The 19,399-nt window shown below is 51.6% G+C and overlaps 1 protein-coding gene across 2 annotated transcripts in view; it reads right to left on the bottom strand.

Annotated features, from left to right (window-relative positions):
- TULP4 (tubby like protein 4) overlaps window positions 1-19,399 on the bottom strand; it is a 136,990-nt gene that overhangs the window by 29,902 nt on the left and 87,689 nt on the right. For both annotated transcript variants that reach the window (XM_006882759.1, XM_006882760.1), the window contains exons 5-6: window positions 16,216-16,350; window positions 11,883-12,046 (exon numbers count right to left, since the gene is read on the bottom strand). In XM_006882759.1, coding sequence (XP_006882821.1) covers window positions 11,883-12,046; window positions 16,216-16,350 — 299 coding nt within the window. The remainder of the gene's footprint in view (window positions 1-11,882; window positions 12,047-16,215; window positions 16,351-19,399) is intronic.

The following is a 19,399-nucleotide window of genomic DNA, read 5'->3' as shown; positions in this document are numbered from 1 at the left end:
AAACGCGACGTCTCACAGAGACACTGAAAGATTCCTCAGTCACAAGTACAGTCATGAACCCACATTTTCCCCTTAACCCATTTAGTCAAGGCTTCTGGCGTCAGAAAAGGTAAACAGAGGAGAAACAGGCTGGTTACACAGCCAATGGATAGTAACCCGAATGACGTCATAGGGCAGAAAAGAATCTACAGGTCAAGTGGGCCCACCAGCAGCGGTAAATTAGTCAACTCAGGCTGTTATGTTGCCAGGTCAAGTTGAAACTGACTCAGAGCTGACCCTCCTGAGGGTCTTCAGGGTCAGTAAATCACATGGGAGGAGACTGTTCATCCTTCTCCAGTGAAGCGGTTGGTGGATTTGAACTGAGCACCCTTGGGTTGCCAGCACAAATCTTACCACTAAGCCATCAGAGGAACACTTCAAATCTATTCCTAAGATGACTTTGAAATTCAGGTGGGAATAGACTCAAGAGCATATTTTGGCTCATGTAGCATTTTTAAAAAAAAATTTATTCTTTTTTGTGTGTGTACTGTCAAATCGGGTGTGACAGGTAGCGGAGCATCTGGTGGATTTGAACCGCGTATCTCTGGGATTTCAGCGCAGCTCTTTGCCACTAGGCCACCAGAGCTCCCCTCCCGTGGACTTTAATATTTTTGTGTTACAATTTGAACTGCACATGAATAATGATCTGTCAGCTCCTGGCCTGGTTTTGACCGCTGATACTGAACTTCTCCACCGATTCCTTCCACAGATGGAGTCAGTCTGATTCCTACGCAGCCCATCAGGTGAGGTCCGTGTGGAAAGCCAGCATTTGCATTTTTTAAAAAGAGGTATTTGTGATGAGGAAATTACAGAATGTACAAAATACAACCATCCCAAATCCGGCCTCATTTCTGTCGCCAAGTTTGTACTTTCCGACTACCCTTCCTTCTTCATTGTTTCCAATTTTTGTATTCCAGCCACCAATTACTAGTAACACATCTTGGCTGCATGTTTGGTCAGTCTGAGACTGCAAAATTTGATAAAAAGTCTTTACTTTCTTCCTCTTTTGCTTTAAACACTGGTGTATATATTTTGAATAATAGTAGTACACTAATAGGTCTTCCTCGTAGGCATATGGATAATATCCCATCACTCACAACACAGTACTTCAGGACAGAACTTGAAATTGTCTTTTTAACTCTGAACGCAACATCATTCTGTTTTTCATTCTTGGCGTAGAATGCTTCTTAGAGGCAAAGATGATAAAACTTTGTCTCACACAATTTTGGCGTGTGCTAGGAGAGACTGTTATTCCTTGGAAAGGGACATTGTGCTTGGGAAGGCAGAGGTATGGCAAAGGAGAGGAATCTCCCTTCAACCAGGTGGACAGATATGGTCACTGCAGCAATGGGCTTAAGTATGTCAGAGATTGTGGACATGGCGCAGGACAGGACAGGGTTCAGGTCTGTTGTTCATAAGGCTGTTATGAGTCGTACTGGATTCGATGGCACCAAACAACACGAAACCCCCAGAACAGAAGAACAGGGCAGCAGAAGTGGGCCAGCACGGCTCAGGCAGTACCACTCCAGCCTGAGTAACATGTTCATGAGGAAAACTAATTGACAGCAATAGGGAACAAAGAGCCAGAAAGACAAGAGGGCCTTGTCCCTCAGCCTGGGCCTCACAGGACACACAAAGGCGGCCTCGTCCCCCAGCCTGACTTCACAGGACACACAAAGGCAACCTCGTCCCTCAGCCTGGCCTCACAGGACACCCTAAGGCGGTCTCGTCCCTCAGCCTGGCCTCACAGAAGTTTTGTTTGAGTCGTCGTCGAGGTGGGCAGTAGGAATGTACATGCAATTAATTTGCGGTCGAGCGTTTGTTCATTTTGCCAGATCAAAAAGAATGGAAAACATGCTAATTTAATTTTGTTTCTATGTGAGATGATAAAGTAGCAAAATACATCACAGGCCAGGCTACCTTTGCTAGGAAACAGTTTAAGGTCGTATTACAAACAGATGGAGGGATTTACGGTGGGGGAAGCAGCCCCTTCTTGGAAGACCTTCAGGGGTCTGCTGACGCGGAGAAATGAATCCTTGTCGTGACAGTGTGCTCAGAGGTCAAGTGGCAGCGCCGTGACCACACTGGGCTTCTAAGTCTTACCGACCTGAAGGACAGGGGCCGTCGAGTGGGCTCCAGCGGCTGGCCCACCAGGTGCGCGGAGCAGAGCTGTGCCCCACGGGGTTTCCGGAGGCTGATTACCAGGCCGAAATTTCTTCCCAGGAATCTCTAGGCGGGCTTGAACTGCCAACCTTTCAGTTAGCAGCCTGGCATTCAATCATTTGTGTCTCCCAGGGATCTTCTGGAAGGCCGCAGAAGCCCCTCTACAACGTGTCATCTGACTGTTCTGAAGTCACATCTCCTGGTTAGTGCCACTTCCCCGGGCTGGGCAGGGGCCCTGTGGGGCTTCAGAACGACTGGGTGGATGTGCAGTTAATGTCACAATCCCAGAGACCCGGGAAGTGGGCCGTGGGCCACTCCTCATCTCCCTGGAGCGGAGCTGCCTCAGAACTGTGGACCGCCGGGTCAGGGATCGATCAGTCAGGCTGGGTGGCTCCATCGCCACCACCTGAGGACCCATGATATCCCTGCACCCACACCCACGGCTGCCTGTCCCTATACCCTACTGCACCCTACTTTATCATACTGGGATCCACAATCAACACACTTGGTCCTAGCATTCAGGAGACTAGGAGATGTCTGCGGCGAGCGACTTTTCCAAATTACTGAGGTGCAATGATGTTAGTTTAAGGACTAACATACACCTGATTCAAGCCATGGTCTTTTTAGCCACTTGCTATGTATCTGAGAGCTGGGCAGTGAGTAAGGATGACAGAAGGCAAATTGATGCCTTTGAACTGGGGTGTCAGAGAAGAATGCAGATGATTCCAGGGACGGCCAAAGAATAAACAGAAATGTCTTGGAGAAGGCGCAGCCGGAGTGCTTCCTGGAGGCCATGATGATGAAGCTTCATTTCACACAGTCTGGGCAAATTGCTAGAAGAGGCTATTTCTTGGAGAGGGAGATCATGCCTGGGAAGGTGGAGGTTGACGAAAGAGAGGAAGACCCTTACCCAGGCAGACTGACACAGTGACTGTGGCAATGGACTCAAGTGTCAGAGACTGTGAGGATGGCACAGGATAGGACAGAGTTCAGGTTGGTTGTTCATAAGGTTATTATGAGTTGTACTTGACTCCACAGCACCTGATAACATTTCCTACTAAACCCTCTATCTGTGCAGCCTATAACTCCCTCACCTGGACCCATTCTCTGCAGTCTCATCCCCGACCACCCAAAGCTACTGAGAGAGACTCCTTAACACCCCTCTACCCACACCCGTGATCTAGAGTGCCCACCCAAACCCACAGTGTGTCCTGTACCCCACTGCCTGGATCCATGGTCCCCACAACCCATCATCTTTAACCCTGTACTCCACCATCCATGCCTATGGCTTGTGGGCTCCCTTCCCACCTCCCCATTTACATTTGAATCTCAAACTCTACTACCCACATCATCGTGTACCCACTGTCTGTCAGCCCAAAAATACCCTTCCACCCACACCCACCGTATGCAGTCTGTATCCCACCATCCAGACTCTCTGTGTACCATGTACCCCACTAGCTGCCCTCCAGTGTGCGGATCTACACCCCACCATATCCGATTACCATTTGCAGATGCTGTATTCCACCACCTGTGCCCATCGCTTGTGGGCCCATCCTCACCTCTTGTACCCACTGTCTGCAGACTCCAGCAACCCACCATCCTCTGCAGACCCCAAAAGCTACCATCCTTGCCTACTGTCTGCAGCCTCTGTGTACTACCATCCTGTCCACTACCTGCAGGCCCCATACCCACCATCCTTGTCCACCCATCGGTGCGCCCTGCGCATAGCTGCAGGCATCCCCATTTCTTGAGATCAAGAGAGAAGGGCCTGGCCTCCAGTTGCAGCCAGCTTTCCAGGGTGCAACAGCCAAAAAGGGCCAGGTCTCCAGTTGCAGCCAGCCTTCCAGGGCGCACAGGCACGCTGCCCACGCACGAATGTTTTTGTTTGAGCAGCTGCTGTCTGCTCAGGAAAAACTCCGCCGTAAATCTGCGGCCTGATCTCCCTCACCAATCACACCAGATGACTATTTTTAGCAGGACGAAGCCGCCCGCATCCAAGTCGTAATTTGTGTAGGGGTGCTCACATAATCTGCATGTTGCAATCAAGGCAGGAAGACAAGCAAGTGAGCCATGCCTGTGGGAGGGCCTGGGGGGAGGGGGGGGCTGGGCCGCTGAAACCAAACAGGGTGGGGGCCCTGCTCAGTGGGAGGCCACCAGCTGAAACTGGCCTGTAGGGGGAGCTGGTCAGCACTCACTGACTGCCCCTCCCAGGCGCCCCTCTCCAGATGCCCGGTGCTGGGCCATTTCATACAAGTGGCCATCAGCCCATCTCACCTAACTGCCCTGCAGTGGATGAACACAGGGACGCATTCATCACCAATGCCTAAGTACAGCTTCACGGGGCAGGTGAACAACAGAAATTGCTCCTTGGATGTGTCTGCTGATACTTCACCATCCATATCAGGTACCCATCCCGTCACATAAATCTCCATTCCTTCACTGAGCCATCAAATAGCCATTCAACAAACATCTGTCCAGCGCACAGTGGACTGGACACATTCCCAGTGTTGGGAGTGGCATGGAATGGGATCAGTGTCCCGTTCTTCCTGGAGTCTCCTTGACTTCCAGGTGCCAGGGAAGGGTACTGGAGCAGCCGGCATGGTACGACCTCAGGAAGTGAGAATGAAGGCAAGCCAGACCCGAGCCCTGGTGTCCGCCGTCACTTCACAGGTGTGACTGCCTGAAGAAGGAACCAACCTGTCTTGGAGGAAGAACAACTGAAACGCACCTTAGAAGAGAGGAAGGTGAGGAGGCCCTGATGAGCCTCAGGAGGGATCAGACCTTGGAGAACGACTTCACGGTGGGAAAACAGCATCAGTGAGACAGAGCGAGACCCTCAACAGGACGGATGACACAGCGTCTGCCAACAATGGGCTCACACACAGCAGGGTGTGTGAGGGGGACGAGGGACAGGCCAGGGTTTGTCCTGTTTTACATGGGGCCACTGTGAGCAGAGCTGGCTCGACAACACCTAACACAACCACAATGATGATGATGAGATGTAGTAGGAGGTGGAAATGGTGAGAGGAGGGGAGAGACAGAGTGAGGGCCATTCCAGGTGGAAAGGGACAGAGAAGGCTGCCGGGGTGCTTGGGCTTGGAGGAGGTCAATGAGAGAGACAGAGAGAGACAGAGACAGAGATAGAGAGAGAGAAAGAGAGAGAGAGAGAGAGAGAGGGAGGGAGGGAGTGTGTGCTCACGTGTGTGTACTGGAAGGGAATACTTCCTCTCTATTTTTGTACACACCATGAGTTGGCTGGAGTCTTCTAAATACTCAGAGGGTACAAAGCAGGGTGTCCCGTACACGCCAGAGACAGGAGTCTTCGGGCAGTGGAGACGGTGGCTGAGTGGTTAAGAGCTGTGCTGCCAACCCCAAGGAATGCGGTTCGGATCCTCCAGTTGCTCCACAGGAGAAACACGGACAGTTTCCTCCCGTGTGATTTACTGCCCGTGTAAACTCTCTAGGGGGTCGGCCAGACTCCAGTTCTGACCCGATGGTACAAACACCAATTACCGGAAAGGCTGGTGGTGGTTCAAATCCACTCAGAGGCCTCTCAGAAGAAAGGCCTGGCTGTTACGAAGATAGCGCCGAAAGCGAAGAAGGAAGCCCCTGCCCCTCCCAAAACTGAAGCCAAAGCAAACGTATCAAAGGCCAAGAAGGCGTCCTGAAGGGCATCCACAGCCAAAAAAAAGAAGATCCGCATGTCACCCACCTTCCGGCGGCCTAAGACGCTGAGACTCCAAAGGCAGCCCAAATACCCCCGGAAGAGTCCCCCCAGGAGAAACAAGCTTGACCACTATGCCATCATCAAATTTCCCCTGACCACTGAGTCAGCTATGAAGAAGATAGAAGATAACAACACACTTGTGTTCATTGTGGAAGTCAAGGCCAACAAGCACCCAATCAAACCAGCTGTAAAGAAAGCTCTATGACATTGATGTGGCCAAGGTCAACACTTTGATTAGGCCTGATGGAGGGAAAAAGGCCCATGTTTGACTTGCTCCTGACTATGATGCTTTGGATGTTGTCAACAAAATTGGGATCATCTAAACTGAGTCCAGCAGGCTAATTCTAAATATAAATTTTTCTCACCATAAAAAAAAAAGAGGAAAAAAGGCCTGGTGACCTACTTTGTAAAGGCCATGGCCAGTGAAAACCCAATGGTCCAGAGCTCAGTTCTACTGACAGTCATGAGGCCACAGTGAGGCAGAGCTCACCCCGTGACTGTCTGGCTCCTGGTTATGCAAGAACTAGAGGGTGAGGCACTCCACGTGGGAGGGGGACCAACAGCACTGGCTCCAGGCTAATGCCCAAGGTGGCCAAGGACCAGGTGGGAAGGCGGCCTCCCCCACCTTTGCACAGAGAGCGGGGCTGGACCTCACGGGAGCAGCTGTGGTGGTGGGGGGCTCAGCTTACATGCGTTTCATTGTCTGCTTTTATTGCGTTGAGTATAACTCATAAACCCTTTCAACAATAGCTCTGAACCCCGTGTCCTATCCTGTGCCGCCCTCAATCTCTGACACACTCAAGCCCCCTGATGTCGCTGTGTCAGTCCACTTCACTGTGGACGCACAGTACAAAGAGGGGGTATACACCCTGAACAAGAGCCCATGGCTGGTCACACGTTGCAGCCTGAGTCAGCTGGGGCTTCACACAGCTCTGACATGAGGCGATTCTGCTACCAAGCAAGTGTCCAGAGCAAAGGTCACAGCTCAGGTTTCCATCAGCCAAAACCGAACGTGCTCCTGTCTTCTGCAAGCAATCGACAGTGCCACTGAAGAGAAGCTTACACGGCTTACAGCACACCAGGCAAAACACGCACCGAACCCTCACATGTGGCTGCCAGAAGCTGTCATCACACCCACCCGACTCACAGGAACCCCGCGCACAAAGGCACAAGCCGCTGCCCCATCAACACACTGCTGACTTGTCCTCGTGACCCCCCGGGTTCCCATCGAATAGTTATCAGAAGTAGATCGCCAGGACTTTCTTACATGTCGATACTCCCCCAAAGAGCAACATGAGAGCCTCACTGACTTAAGAGGTGGAAATATATGAGATGTACTCACCAGGAATCGAACCTGGGTCTCCTGTGTGGCAGGTGAGCATTCTATCACTGAACCACCATTACCCTTTCGTCCTCAACAAGGGGAGGCGAGCTCATGAACTGCAGGATTCTCCTTCAAGGTTTATACAAGCCCATGAACACAAACACAACCTCTTACTTGACTTTTCCTGATCTTCCTCTGCTGTTTTACCCAAAGTACTTCAGGTCAACATGTGAACTTTACGGGCTGTAATAGGATCTCACAACATCTTTCTAATGCAAAACACAAAACAAAACAAAACACCACCCTCAAAAAAAAACCCCAACCAAAACCAAACCCCCAAAACAAACCCACAGCAAAACAGACTAAAAGTAATACTGCTAGTTATAAAACTTTCCTGTCGGATTATCAGGTAAGTTATCATACGGAAGTGGTCACAGGGAACAGCTAATAAGATACATCGCAGAATTTCCAAGCACAACATGTCGGAGGGGAAGGAAAATAAATTAGTGTATTTCCTCACATGAGCTGCAGCCCCGGGCACTGTTGTTACGAGCAAATCAGGAGAATCAACTTCCCAGCTGACATGGAAATGAGTCGTACTGGGCAGGGGCTCTGAGTGCAGTAACCTACAATCTCATTAACTCGGCAATCAATTTTCCAATCTGAATTGCATTCAGTTCTTTTTTTTTTATAAACCATCTAATAAATTGCCCAGCTTCTTTTCTGCTATGAAAGTGTCCTTGCCTTTGGATGCCTTGAACGGCAGACCACAGCTAGCAGGAGGCTTCAGAATTATCACAGATAAAAGAGTTTCATTGGTGCTACATACACACCAGATCCTATTTGACTTATTAAATGACATAATTTTGAAACTTTCTATATGGGAGCTCCGGTGGCTTAGTGGTTAAGGAGCTGGGCTGCTAATCCAAAGGTATGTGGTTTGAATCCACCAGCTGCTCCGTAGGAGAAAGGTGGGCAATCTCCTCTTGTACGATTAATCGCCTCTGAAAATCCACTGGAGGGTCACAGGTCTAACTTGATGGCACACAACAACATCACTAAGGTGACCTTTTCGGTTGCTGAAATGGAGTTTGTGGTGAAGAATAAAATCAGTGCGGGCGTTACCATCACAGGATCCGGGTGCTGCCGGCTGGGATGTGGGGAGGACATGTCTGCACAAGGGACAGCATGTCAGCAGAGCGCCTGAGGTCACAGCGCGTGCGCTTGAGCACCGGAGCTCGTAAACATCTCTAATAAACTCACATTAGCTCAGACAGTGCTTCCAATTCCCACCCTCCCCACTCACCCGTCAGTTAAGCTTGGGGGAGAATTCAGAACCAAAACCACTGCTTCACAGTGGACTCTGACTCCCAGCAACCCCACAGGACCCAGGAGATGTGCCCATTTCTGGGGCAGCCAACACATCGTAGCGGTGTCCAAGTTCCTGGCTGCTAACGAAAGCTTGGGGGGTTAAGCCCACTAGGGACCCTGCCAGTGAAAGAATGGGAAGTCCGGCTTCCCTAAGTTCACAGCCTCAGAAAGCTGGTGAGAGGTTCTAGTTTGCTCTACGGGGATGACAAAAGTTGGAACAGACTTGACGGCAGTGAGGTTTTTCAGTTTTTTGAAGGACAGAAAGTTAGCCCGAGATACGCCTGAGGAGGGCCCATTCCCTCCTGCTTTCACTTCATCCACAAGAAGAAGTGTGGAAAGCCCATGTCCACGATGGTCCACCCATCGACCCAGTGAAGAACCATTCACTGAACACAGATCCACGTCACAAGCTCAGATCCACCGACCTCTGTGCGTCACACCTTGGCTCCAGCCAGTGACCTTATCGCTTCTGTCTTCAGCTCTCTCCTGGCCGTGAACCCTCACACAGCACTTTCACTTCCCCAAGGGCTACGTGAGTTTCCTGCGCAGCCACAGCCCCGTCCCCCACGCTGCCTCCATCGCTCTGCCTGTGCCCGAGGATGGTCGCCTCCACGAGGATGGTCACCTCCACGAGGATGGTCGCCTCCACGAGGATGGTCGCCTCCACGAGGCTCACAGCAGCCTCCTCTATGCCCCTCCCTCCTGTGTTCAACGTTTCTGCTGCACCTCCCTTCCCAATTCCTGCTCGCAGCTGCTCTGCACCACCTCCCGATCATGATGGCGGAGTGTGTACGGGGCGGCTGAGAGGCCACACCAACCAGCTGCACCTGGGGCCTGATTCCAGCTCTGTCCTCACACTCCCTGAGGCACCGATGTCGCGTCCCTCCCGGACGTCCCTCTACCCTGCATCCCTCCTGGATGGCCCTCAGCATCACATCCCCCCACATCGCCTCTCTCCCAGTCACCCCTCCACGCTGTGAGTCTCCCGGGCGTCTGAACCAGCCTTCCAGTTCACTGATGGTGCAGCAGTTGTCCTACCAGAGCTATTTCAGCTCCCTAAAAATCCCTGGGTTCTCCCCTCAATCTCTCCTTCCTGAATCTCTCTTTCTAATTGACCTCCGCATACTTCCCAAGCCCACACCTTCCAGTCTGCATCGGGGCGCAGCTACCTGGCATTGTTTCATCTTTCCTTCCTCCTTGGCCTCCAGCTCTTTAAGTGACCCATAAACACAGTGGTGTCTCATTCAACTAAAGACACTGGTATCGTTAGCTCCTCATCACCACATTTGTAAGAAACAATTTGAGCAAACAACAAATGCTGGCGAGGTTGTGGAGAAACTGGAACCCTTATTCAACGTTCGTGGGAGTGTAAAATGGTGCAACCACTGTGGAAGGTGGAATGGCGCTTTCTCAGAAAGTTTTAAATAGAAATACCATTTGACCCAGCAATTCCACTACTGGGAATATACCCCAAAGAGACCATAGCTGACATCCAAGCAGATATATGTACACCCATGTTTATTGCGGCTTTGTTCACAATAGCAAGGAGTTGGAAACAACCTAAGTGCCCATCATCAAACAAACGGATAGAGAAGCTGTGGTATATTCACACAATGGAATACTACGCTGCATTGAAAAATAAGGAACTCATGCAATATTATTCAAAATGGGTGAGCCTGGAGGACATTATGCTGACTGAAATATCTCAGTCACAAAAGAACAAAATACTACAGAATGCCACTGTTATAAACCGGGACTGACATCAGGGTTGAGGGAAGACAGAGAAGGAAGGGTAAATAATGCATACTGCATTGAAAAAAATGAGGGAGAGAACTGTTTAAAAGGGATATATGATTGGGTATTATTGTCATGACAGGAGTCCAGAATGAAGGCTGCACAATGGAGTGGACTTGGGAGGAGGGATTGCATAACAATGAAAGAATTCTTCTTTAACTTTTCAAGGAGAAGAGTGAGGTGAACTGGGGGGAGGGGGTGGGCAGGGAGAAAAGTTCAACAATGAATGAATGGAAATCCAAAGTCTCTGAAAACTTTCACTAAAATTAATAAAAAAGAAAAAAACCCCAATACAAATCACCTTTACAGACAGAACACAGTGTCTATCACGGTGCACAAGCAACAGGAGGGACGGACAGTGTGGGAAAGTGAACAGGGAAATGCTTCCGGGCCACGACAGGCCAGGTCTCACACGCTTGGCCGCCACACTGAGATTTAATTTGCTGTTTTCTGAGCAAGGAGAGGCAGGGCAGGGCTTCAGGAAGACAGTGGGGGTGTGGAAAACCCAGCTGGAGGAATAAGGAAATCCAGGATGGTGAGAAGAGGGCGGAGGCGGCAGCATTCCGAGCTGTGAGCTATTTGGCTTCTGGAGCCAGTACCCGCCAAAGCAGACAGTTCTGGCTGGAGGCAGATGTCTAGGTGGAGACACTCAGAGGGCGGGGAGGGGTGTGGATGAAGGAACTCACACGGTCTAGAGACTGGGTTTGAGAGGCAGGGGTTGGAGTCACTGTCACAGAGGCCATGGCTGGAGGAAGGAGACTGGATTAAATACTGAGGGAGTGAATGAGTGAAGAGGAGGGGACATGAAGAGGCCTGGCACAGGGCTCCTGAAGGCGGAGCAGTGGCCTTCATTTAATGACCAGCAGAGAGAGAATGGAAAAATAAGACCAACAGAGAAGACATGCCAGGGACGAGGATGGTGGCTGGACACAGAAGCAAGAAAATACAAGAATCTGATCAAGTAAAATTTCTAAAGTGCAGAGGACAGAAGAAAGGCGGGAGAGAAGATCTGGGGTGGGTGCTGGTTACTGTCTCCTGCACCTGATGGGTGACAGGGTTGCGTCCTGCGGAGGGCCTGTGTAGGAGGTGGACTGTTCTGAGGCCTGCGAGGTGGTTCCCCGTGGCTGTGAATCCAGCACCAAGTCCACACCAGTGTCCTTCCCAAGCACCTGCCCTCTGCAGGGATGCCAAGCACACCACCAGGAGGGGCCAAAGTGACCCTTGGAATTGGAGTGCTATGTCCACCTGGCAGGGATGGACTGCCATGTTCTGTCCACAAGGGAAAGCCCCTTTCTCCTAGTTCAACCTCATCATGTAATTAAGTTCAACAAAAGATTAATGTGCGATTTGACACGGACCAGCAGTGAGTGCTGTGGCCCAGGGGGGGCGTAACGGAGCCGCAGAACAGTGACACTTGGAGTGTGACACACACACACACACACACACACACACGCACCCCCTCACCTGCACCAGCGTCTCCAGCGTGAAGATGTGCTCCCCATGCGCGTTGTAGAACTTGACCAGTGCGTTCTTCTGCGGGCCACTGAGGAGTTCTTCCAGGGGGTTCTGTCGGAGCATCCCGGCCACCGCCAGCAAGTCCCCCTGTGTGCACCACTGTGCCACCACATCTGGAAGCAGAGGGAGACGCTGACAGCACGGGTACCCTGCTGCTGCAGAGGGAGGGCTACAATCAGGGGCCCCTCCTCTCGCTCATGTAAAGCAGCACTTTTCCCACTGCTCTTAAGACAAAGTGGCCTCTAAGAAAGAAAACAGAGGCTCGCTCGGTGGACGGCAATGGTCGTTGCTGCGTGCCATCAAGTTGAATGGACCCTCAGCTGACTCTCCACTGGGCTTTCAGAGCAGTAAACTGACAGAAGGAGGTTACACATCTTTCTCCCGTGGAGCAGCTAATGGATTTGAACCATGTGCTTCTGGGTTGGCAGCACCTAACCCCTAACCCACGAGAGATCCATGAAACACCTAGATCAAGTGAAAACCTTCACCTGCCCTGCGGTGCCAGGGGCTCCATGGGGGGCTGCAGGAAGCAGTAGGAGGACAGAATCTCTGCGCATCACGGGAACACATTCCCCACGCGCTCCCCGAGACCCCTCAAAACTCACAAATGCTGAGAGCTAAACATCAAAAGCAAAGGCCAAGCTCATACTTTCAGATCTGTGTGCACAGAGGTGATAGTGGTTAGGGCCAGGACGGGCAGGCCCGTGAAGGCCCCGTGAAGGCCCCGACTCTCATTCAGCATGGAATGAGGGGGACCGTGGACAGGATCCCGAGCCCCTGGGGCTGGAGCTGTGGCCAGAGAAACGTCGGCAGGCTCTGGAGGTGTGATTCCCACCTGTGAGTCACTGGGATTTGCTCCGCTGCTGTCAGGCCCACCGAGCGGGCTCTAACTCACAGGGACGACCCCTCAGACAGCAGGATGAAACCCTGCCCACTCCTTCCCCACGGCGCTGCTAGCACGGAGCCCCTGCCCACTCCCTTTCAGAACCCACAGCACTGCTAGCACGGAGCCCATGGCTACAGCCACTGGGCCAATCCATGTCGTTGAGGGCCTTCCTCTTCTCCACTGACCGTCTACTTTACCAGGCCACTAACCCAAAGGGCAGGGGTTTGAACCTGCTCAGAGCTTGGTGGCAGTAAGGGTGGCAGTTTGCTTCCACAAAGACTGCAGCCCCAGAAGCTGTAGGAGGCAGCTACCCTCCCCCTCCAGGGCCCATCAGTCAGCACCAACCTCGTGGCAGTGAGCGCTGTACCGTGCGCATCACCACTGTGCTGTGTGTCAAACCACAGAGGCTCGATGTTGTTAAGTGTTGTCTAGTCACGTATGACTCCCAGCAACCCCGTGAACGACGATCCGAACCCTGTCCTGTCCCGAGCCAGACTCACAGTCTCTGACACACTCAGGCCCACTGCTGCAGCCGCTGTGTCAGTCCCCCTCACTGAGGGTCTTCCTCTCTTTCACTGACCCTCCACTTTTCCAAGCATGATGCCTCTCTTCAAGGAAAAGCCTCCCCGGGTCTGCCCTTTGGTTGCTGAGAACGTAAAAGGAACCAAAACCAAATCCCACATGAATGCTGCTTAAATCCCATGTGAGCGCTGGGTCCTTGAAATATTCTCATTCCTGGACAGAAAACTGCCTATGCACCAACAGTGCACCAAACGGAATCAAACTTCCTGAAATCAGAACAGCTCCCCGTGAAAGCCACTAACAGAGGCCCTGAGTCCAATTCACAGGAGCTTCATGTGTGTAAGAGCAGAGCTGCTGTCCGCAGCATCTTCTTGGCGGCCATGGCACTGGAAACAGATTGCCAGGCCTTTCTTCCTGGTGCCAAGCCAAGTCTGAATTGCCAACCTGTAGGTCAGGAGTGGGGCATAAACCGTTTGTGCCACCCAGGCACTGTGACATTCTCGTCACCTCTTGACTGCTGCCGTGTGCTGTTTGGAGGATTCCAGTTCACAGCAATCCCACAGGATGGACTAGAATCACCCCGTAGGGTCTCCTAGGCTAGAGTCTTGAAGGGGAAGAAGCCCTGGCTTCACAGTTGGCTGTGTGTTGGGCCGCCAGCTGAAAGGACAGCGGTTAGAATCCACAGCTGCTCCGCTGGAGAAAGGTGGGCAGCCTGCTCCCATCGAGGGTCCACTGACAGCCACAGAAATCCGATGAAGGATGTCCATGAGTCGGAACTGAGCTGACGGCAGTGAACCTGGCTTTGGCTGGGTTTCATCTTTTGTTTTTACTAATATAAAATATAATTTTTTATTTACTACTTTTTTTAACAAAAGCTTTCTCTTAGGTTCAGCAAAGTTACCAAACTAAAGCCCTATTGTTGCCTTTCCCCTCCCTGACTGTAATCTAGGAGTCACTCCTTTTAGTCACATGTGAATAGCACCAACTGTTTCCAGAATTTGGTAAGGCCGAGATCAGCTACTCTAGGAACTGGCCATTGACCCAGACAAAAGACAGTGATTGTAAAAATGTCTCACTTTCCCATTGTCCTCCCCACCCTACTCTCTGACCCCCAAACAGAGACTGATTTAGGAAGTTCTTATCCCACCCCCACACACACACACACTCTTAACCCCTCTTTCTCTTTCTCTCTCTCTCTCTCACACACACACACACTTAGCCGCTGCTTCCAATATTATTTCCACTCCCACCCCCAACCTTGGTTGCAGAACTGTGGATTTCAGGGAACAAAATCATGTAATAAAAGCTTTCCCAGCGATTTTATCTCACTTTCAGGCACAGGCTGGGTTTCATCTTTATGGGAGCCATGTCTTGTCTCCCAGGAAGCTGCTGGTGGATTTGAATAGCTGATCTTCTGGTTAGCCGTCAAGCGCTATAACTACCGTGTAATAAGGGCTCCTTACTGGTCTGGGGTTTTGGGCTAAATATCCCGTGTGTTCCCACTCCTGTACTGCATGGTGGTGGTCCTGTGTCAGAAGCGCTGCCTGCTATAATCTGATCTGGCAGACGTCAGAAGAAACAGCACAGCCGAGGAGTAAGAACAGTTTCCACACACAGAACTGTGAACAATTACAAAAAGGCACTACAGGTAGGAGGATTAAAAGCAGCTGAGTGGAATATGTTTTCAGTCTTGACTGGATATTTGGGAGAAGACCAAGCCTGGAATGCTGGAATCAAAAGCAATTTCCAAAGAAAGTAAGAAACCTGGTTATAAGGTTGGGAAGAAGTATTTTTGAATGGGGAAAAAAAATCAGTAGAACTTGAACATCAGCGGGCCGCAGGGAGAATTTACGATGGCCACCCTGCATGAATGACAGAACATGCAGAAAATAATGAATGAGACCATGCACTGGGCTGAGACAGAAGACACTCTGCTTCCAGGGGCCAGATGGGGTTTTAAGGACATCTTCACCCTTTTTAGATTTATGGACTGAAGACATCTTTAGAATTCCAGTTCTGAAACAGCAGGATGGGTTGCTCAAAAGAGGGAGCGGAATTTGCTTCTGAAAATATTTTCTGGTTTAAAATAGACTTAGTACTGGAGGTGGGAGGTGAGGGGCGTGGAGAGAGGGAAGCTGCGTTTCTACCAGCCAGCAGCTAAGTGCTAGAGTGCGACTTGCCATTACGGGCGTCCCAAAGAACTCAAGGCTGGAGAGGCCGCACACGGGCCAAGGGCCATTTCTGAGTGGCAGGTGGACATTGTACTGAGGGTGCAGGCTAGTCCCCATCCTCTGAAATCCACACCCCACCTCCTGGTCCCTATCACAGGCCAGAGCAGGCCCAGGAATGAACATTCAACCCTGCACCGCACCTGTCCACCTTATCAGACGGAACTGTGTCCCAGAGAACCCATCAGGGTCACTTTAGCACTATTTTTTAATTCAGAACCTTCTAGATGCATCCACACATGGGTTTTTCTTTTTCCTGAGAAACCACATCTGTAAACTGTCATATCAGCGCCTCAGCCTGCAATGGTGGAAGTGGCCCACTTGTTCCTGAGTGACATTACTGCACGATGGCTGGTCGCTCCATCAGCCAGCCAGATGCTGCCCCCTCTTACTGCCCCCACGTGACACGAGCTCAATGGGGTAACGGAGCAAGCCCAGGGTGTGACGCAGGAGACGGTCACAGCAGTGTCACAGAGTGAAAGAGCGCGTTCCGGCCAATGTGCCCCAGGGAGCCCTCAAGATGGGACAGGTTATGGACTGGTCGGTCAGGTAAGCAGAGGCGGTGACTGGGGGTGGCCTTCAGTAACGAGAGCCCACAGCAGGGAACACGAATGAACGGGGCTCGTGGGGCAGGCAGGCTCCGTACCTTTCAGCCCCGTGTAGATGACAGTCGGGGACAAGTCGTCGTAGCTGCTCATCAGGGTGATGTCTCCCGAGGTGAAGCTGACGGTGAGTAGGGGCTTGATGTTCTGCACCGGGATGGGGTACGCCGCGGGGCCGTCTGCAGGACAGGGTGCCATGTGAAGGACGGTGCGAGCACGTGACCCCAACCCACACCCACCAGGCCGCCGCCCGCCCAATGCCATCGGAACTGCCCGCTAGTGCCCATTGCTTAGGGAGCTCTGGTGGGTCCAGTGAGTAGGAGTGGTGCTAGCAACCTAAAGACAGGTGGTTCGAATTCACCAGCTAGTTCGTGGAAAAAAGACGGGCGAGCGCCTCTCCTGTGATTTACAGCCTCTGAAAACCTGCTGCGAGTTAAGCAGGTTTTCAAGTTGGCGCCAACTGGCTGGCACACAGCAACAGCAAGTGTGGAGCAGGGGGTAGGGGGATTAATCACTGGGTTGTACAATTTGATGGGTGGGTGGGGTGAGGGAAATGGAAAGAATCTGTTCAAATTTGTATTTGAATTTTGTAAACAAACTAGTAGAAAAAGAAAAAAAGAAGAAAATAACAACAACAACAAAAACCCAACCCCCCAAAACCACTTGACTGGGGTGTTAATAAATGAGGCAAGCATTCCCCATCATTGCAACAGCAGAAGGGTGATGGGGGCCAGGACATGGTGTGGAAAGGACCTCCTCGGTGGGGGCAGGTGACAGTGACTTTGTCAGCCTGAGAGGCTAGGAATACACTCAGCACCTGTGCCAGGAGGTCCGACCAGGAAGGACGTACGGGTGCACATCCCACGTGGGTGGATGGAGTTAAGGGCCTGAGGATCACTCTTCCCTTCCAGGACCTGCTGATCCTTCAATGTCACACATTTTTCCCCCCAGATGTTTCAACATTGCCTTTTCCTCTTTTAAAAACAAAAACCTAGCAACTGATTGAGCAAACTGATTGCTGGGAAGTGTAGCCTGTAGCCCCCTCTGTGTCAGAAGAGGGAAAAAAGATGAGACCACCACACACAGCAGAGGCAGAATGTGCTTGTAGACCAGAAGGTTGTCCACGGAGTAGAAAGTCACCTGTAAACTGCAGGCCCCCCATACACTGGAGAACTGACTATAAACTAAACTAGGTCACCTACAGACTAGACTAGACTAGACTAGACTAGAAGGCCACCGTGGATTACACAGACGGACACTGAAGTCTAGAAGACCATCTGTGGACTAGGTGGTCACTCAGAGCCTAGACCAAAGGACCACTCATGGACTAGAGGGTTAGTGTGGATTAGAGGGCCGCCGGTGGACTTTAGGGAGACTCCCCCAGACAAGAGGGTTGTCCACTGATTAGAGGGCCACCTGTGGCGTAGACGGCTACTTGTAGACCCCACTACAGAAGGTCTGCTGTAGCCTAGACTAGAAGACCACTAAGACTACAGAGCTTCCTGTAAACCAGACGATCACTTGTGGACTAGAAGGCCACCCACAGACTAGCAGGCCACCCATAGACTAAATTGGAAAGCCACCTGTTGCCTAGAGAGAGGGCTACCAGTGGACAGGACGAGAGGGCTATTTGCAGACCAGAGGGTTGTGTGCAGACTAGACCAGAGAGTAGTCATCCACAGAGTAAATACTAGTGGGTCAACCACAGACTAGACTTGAAGGCCACTCATTAATATGAGGTCACCCACACCCTAGACTAGAGGGTCACTGCACACCAGAATGCTGCCTCCAAAGACTACAAGGTTGTCCACAGATGAGACTGTTATTGTTGTGTGAGAACTGACTCATATCTGACCCTTCAGTGGGTTTTTAGAGGCAGCAAATCACATAGTAGGAGACTGTTCATCCTTTCCTTCTCTCATGGAGCAAATGATGCATTTGAACCGTGAGCCTTTGTCTTGCAGAGCAGCTTCTTATCACGAGGCCACCTGAGCTCCCTTTAGATAGACTAGAGGTTTGTAAGTAAACACAACCAGAGAGCCATCCACAGATGGGACTAGAGGACCATGTGCAGACTGGAGGGGTGTCCACAGACTAGAAGGTAGGCCTCCTGTAGATCAGAAGAGAAGGCTCTGCCTATGGACTCGATTCAGAGGCCGCCTGTAGAATAGACTGGAAGGTCACTCACTGCCTACATCATGGGTAGACTAGAAGGCAGCCCATCCCCCGGAGGGCTGAGCTACCCATCCCCCGGAGGGTAGCTCAGCCCACAGTGATCGCAGATGCACCAAGTGTAGGCAGGAGTCCTGCAGCTGTGTGCTAACTCTGGACCATCAGGTACCTGCAGCAGTGTGCTAACTCCTGCCCACAAGCCACCTGCAGCTGTGAGCTAACTCCTGCCCACAGACCATCACCTGCAGCTGTGTGCTAACTCCTGCCCCTGGTCCCCCACCTACAGCTGTCAGTTAACTCCTGCCCCCTGGACCCCACCTGCAGCTGTGAGCTAACTCCTGCCCATAGACAATCACCTGCAGCTGTGAGCTAACTCCTGCCCCCGCCCTGGACCCCACCTGCAGCTGTGAGCTAATGTCTGCCCATGGACCATCTCTTTCTACTGTTTTCTTTTATAGACAGAGGGGTGCAGGAGTGGGATACTGGTGAAGACCAAAGGCTGGGCAGGAGCAAGCTGAGCGTGGACACCAGTGACAGCCAGCATCAGAAGCAAAGGCCACCTCTTTTGTCAGGCCCTCTACGCCGAGGAGGAACCAAAGGCACAGTGGAGAGAGGAGGCTGGAGTCTCAACACAGTCCCATCAGAGTGGGAACAGCCCTTCACCACCTTACAAATGTTTATACTCTGATGTCAATGCATCTCGGGCTGCTTGGGGCTCGGGGAGCGGTGGCGTGGGGGAGTTCTTCTCAACTGAGGAACAGAGTGGCTTCTGCCTGAGGCACAGGACAGGGAGTGGATTATCAGCCTGAGGTGCTGGCCTTCGCCGTGGGCAGAGGGTCCTTGTTCCACACGACGGAAGCTGGGGTTTTAATAACATCAGGGATTCGGAGATACCACATATTAAGTTATAGTAATAGCTCAGAAGTTTTCACCTTCAGCTCTCTCTTATCCTTGTTAAGCAGCTAAGCCCCACAACACCCCAGGGACATGGGAGGGCTGTGTGTCTTCTGCCGAAGGACAGTGAAGTCAGTGGTGCTCAGGCCACCTGTCCCACAG

Source organism: Elephantulus edwardii, unplaced genomic scaffold (assembly GCF_000299155.1).
Source record: "Elephantulus edwardii isolate Elephantulus edwardi_28Jun2011 unplaced genomic scaffold, EleEdw1.0 scaffold00024, whole genome shotgun sequence".
In the NCBI taxonomy this organism is placed as follows: Eukaryota; Metazoa; Chordata; class Mammalia; order Macroscelidea; family Macroscelididae; genus Elephantulus; species Elephantulus edwardii.
This window is presented reverse-complemented; position numbering and strand designations above follow the sequence as displayed.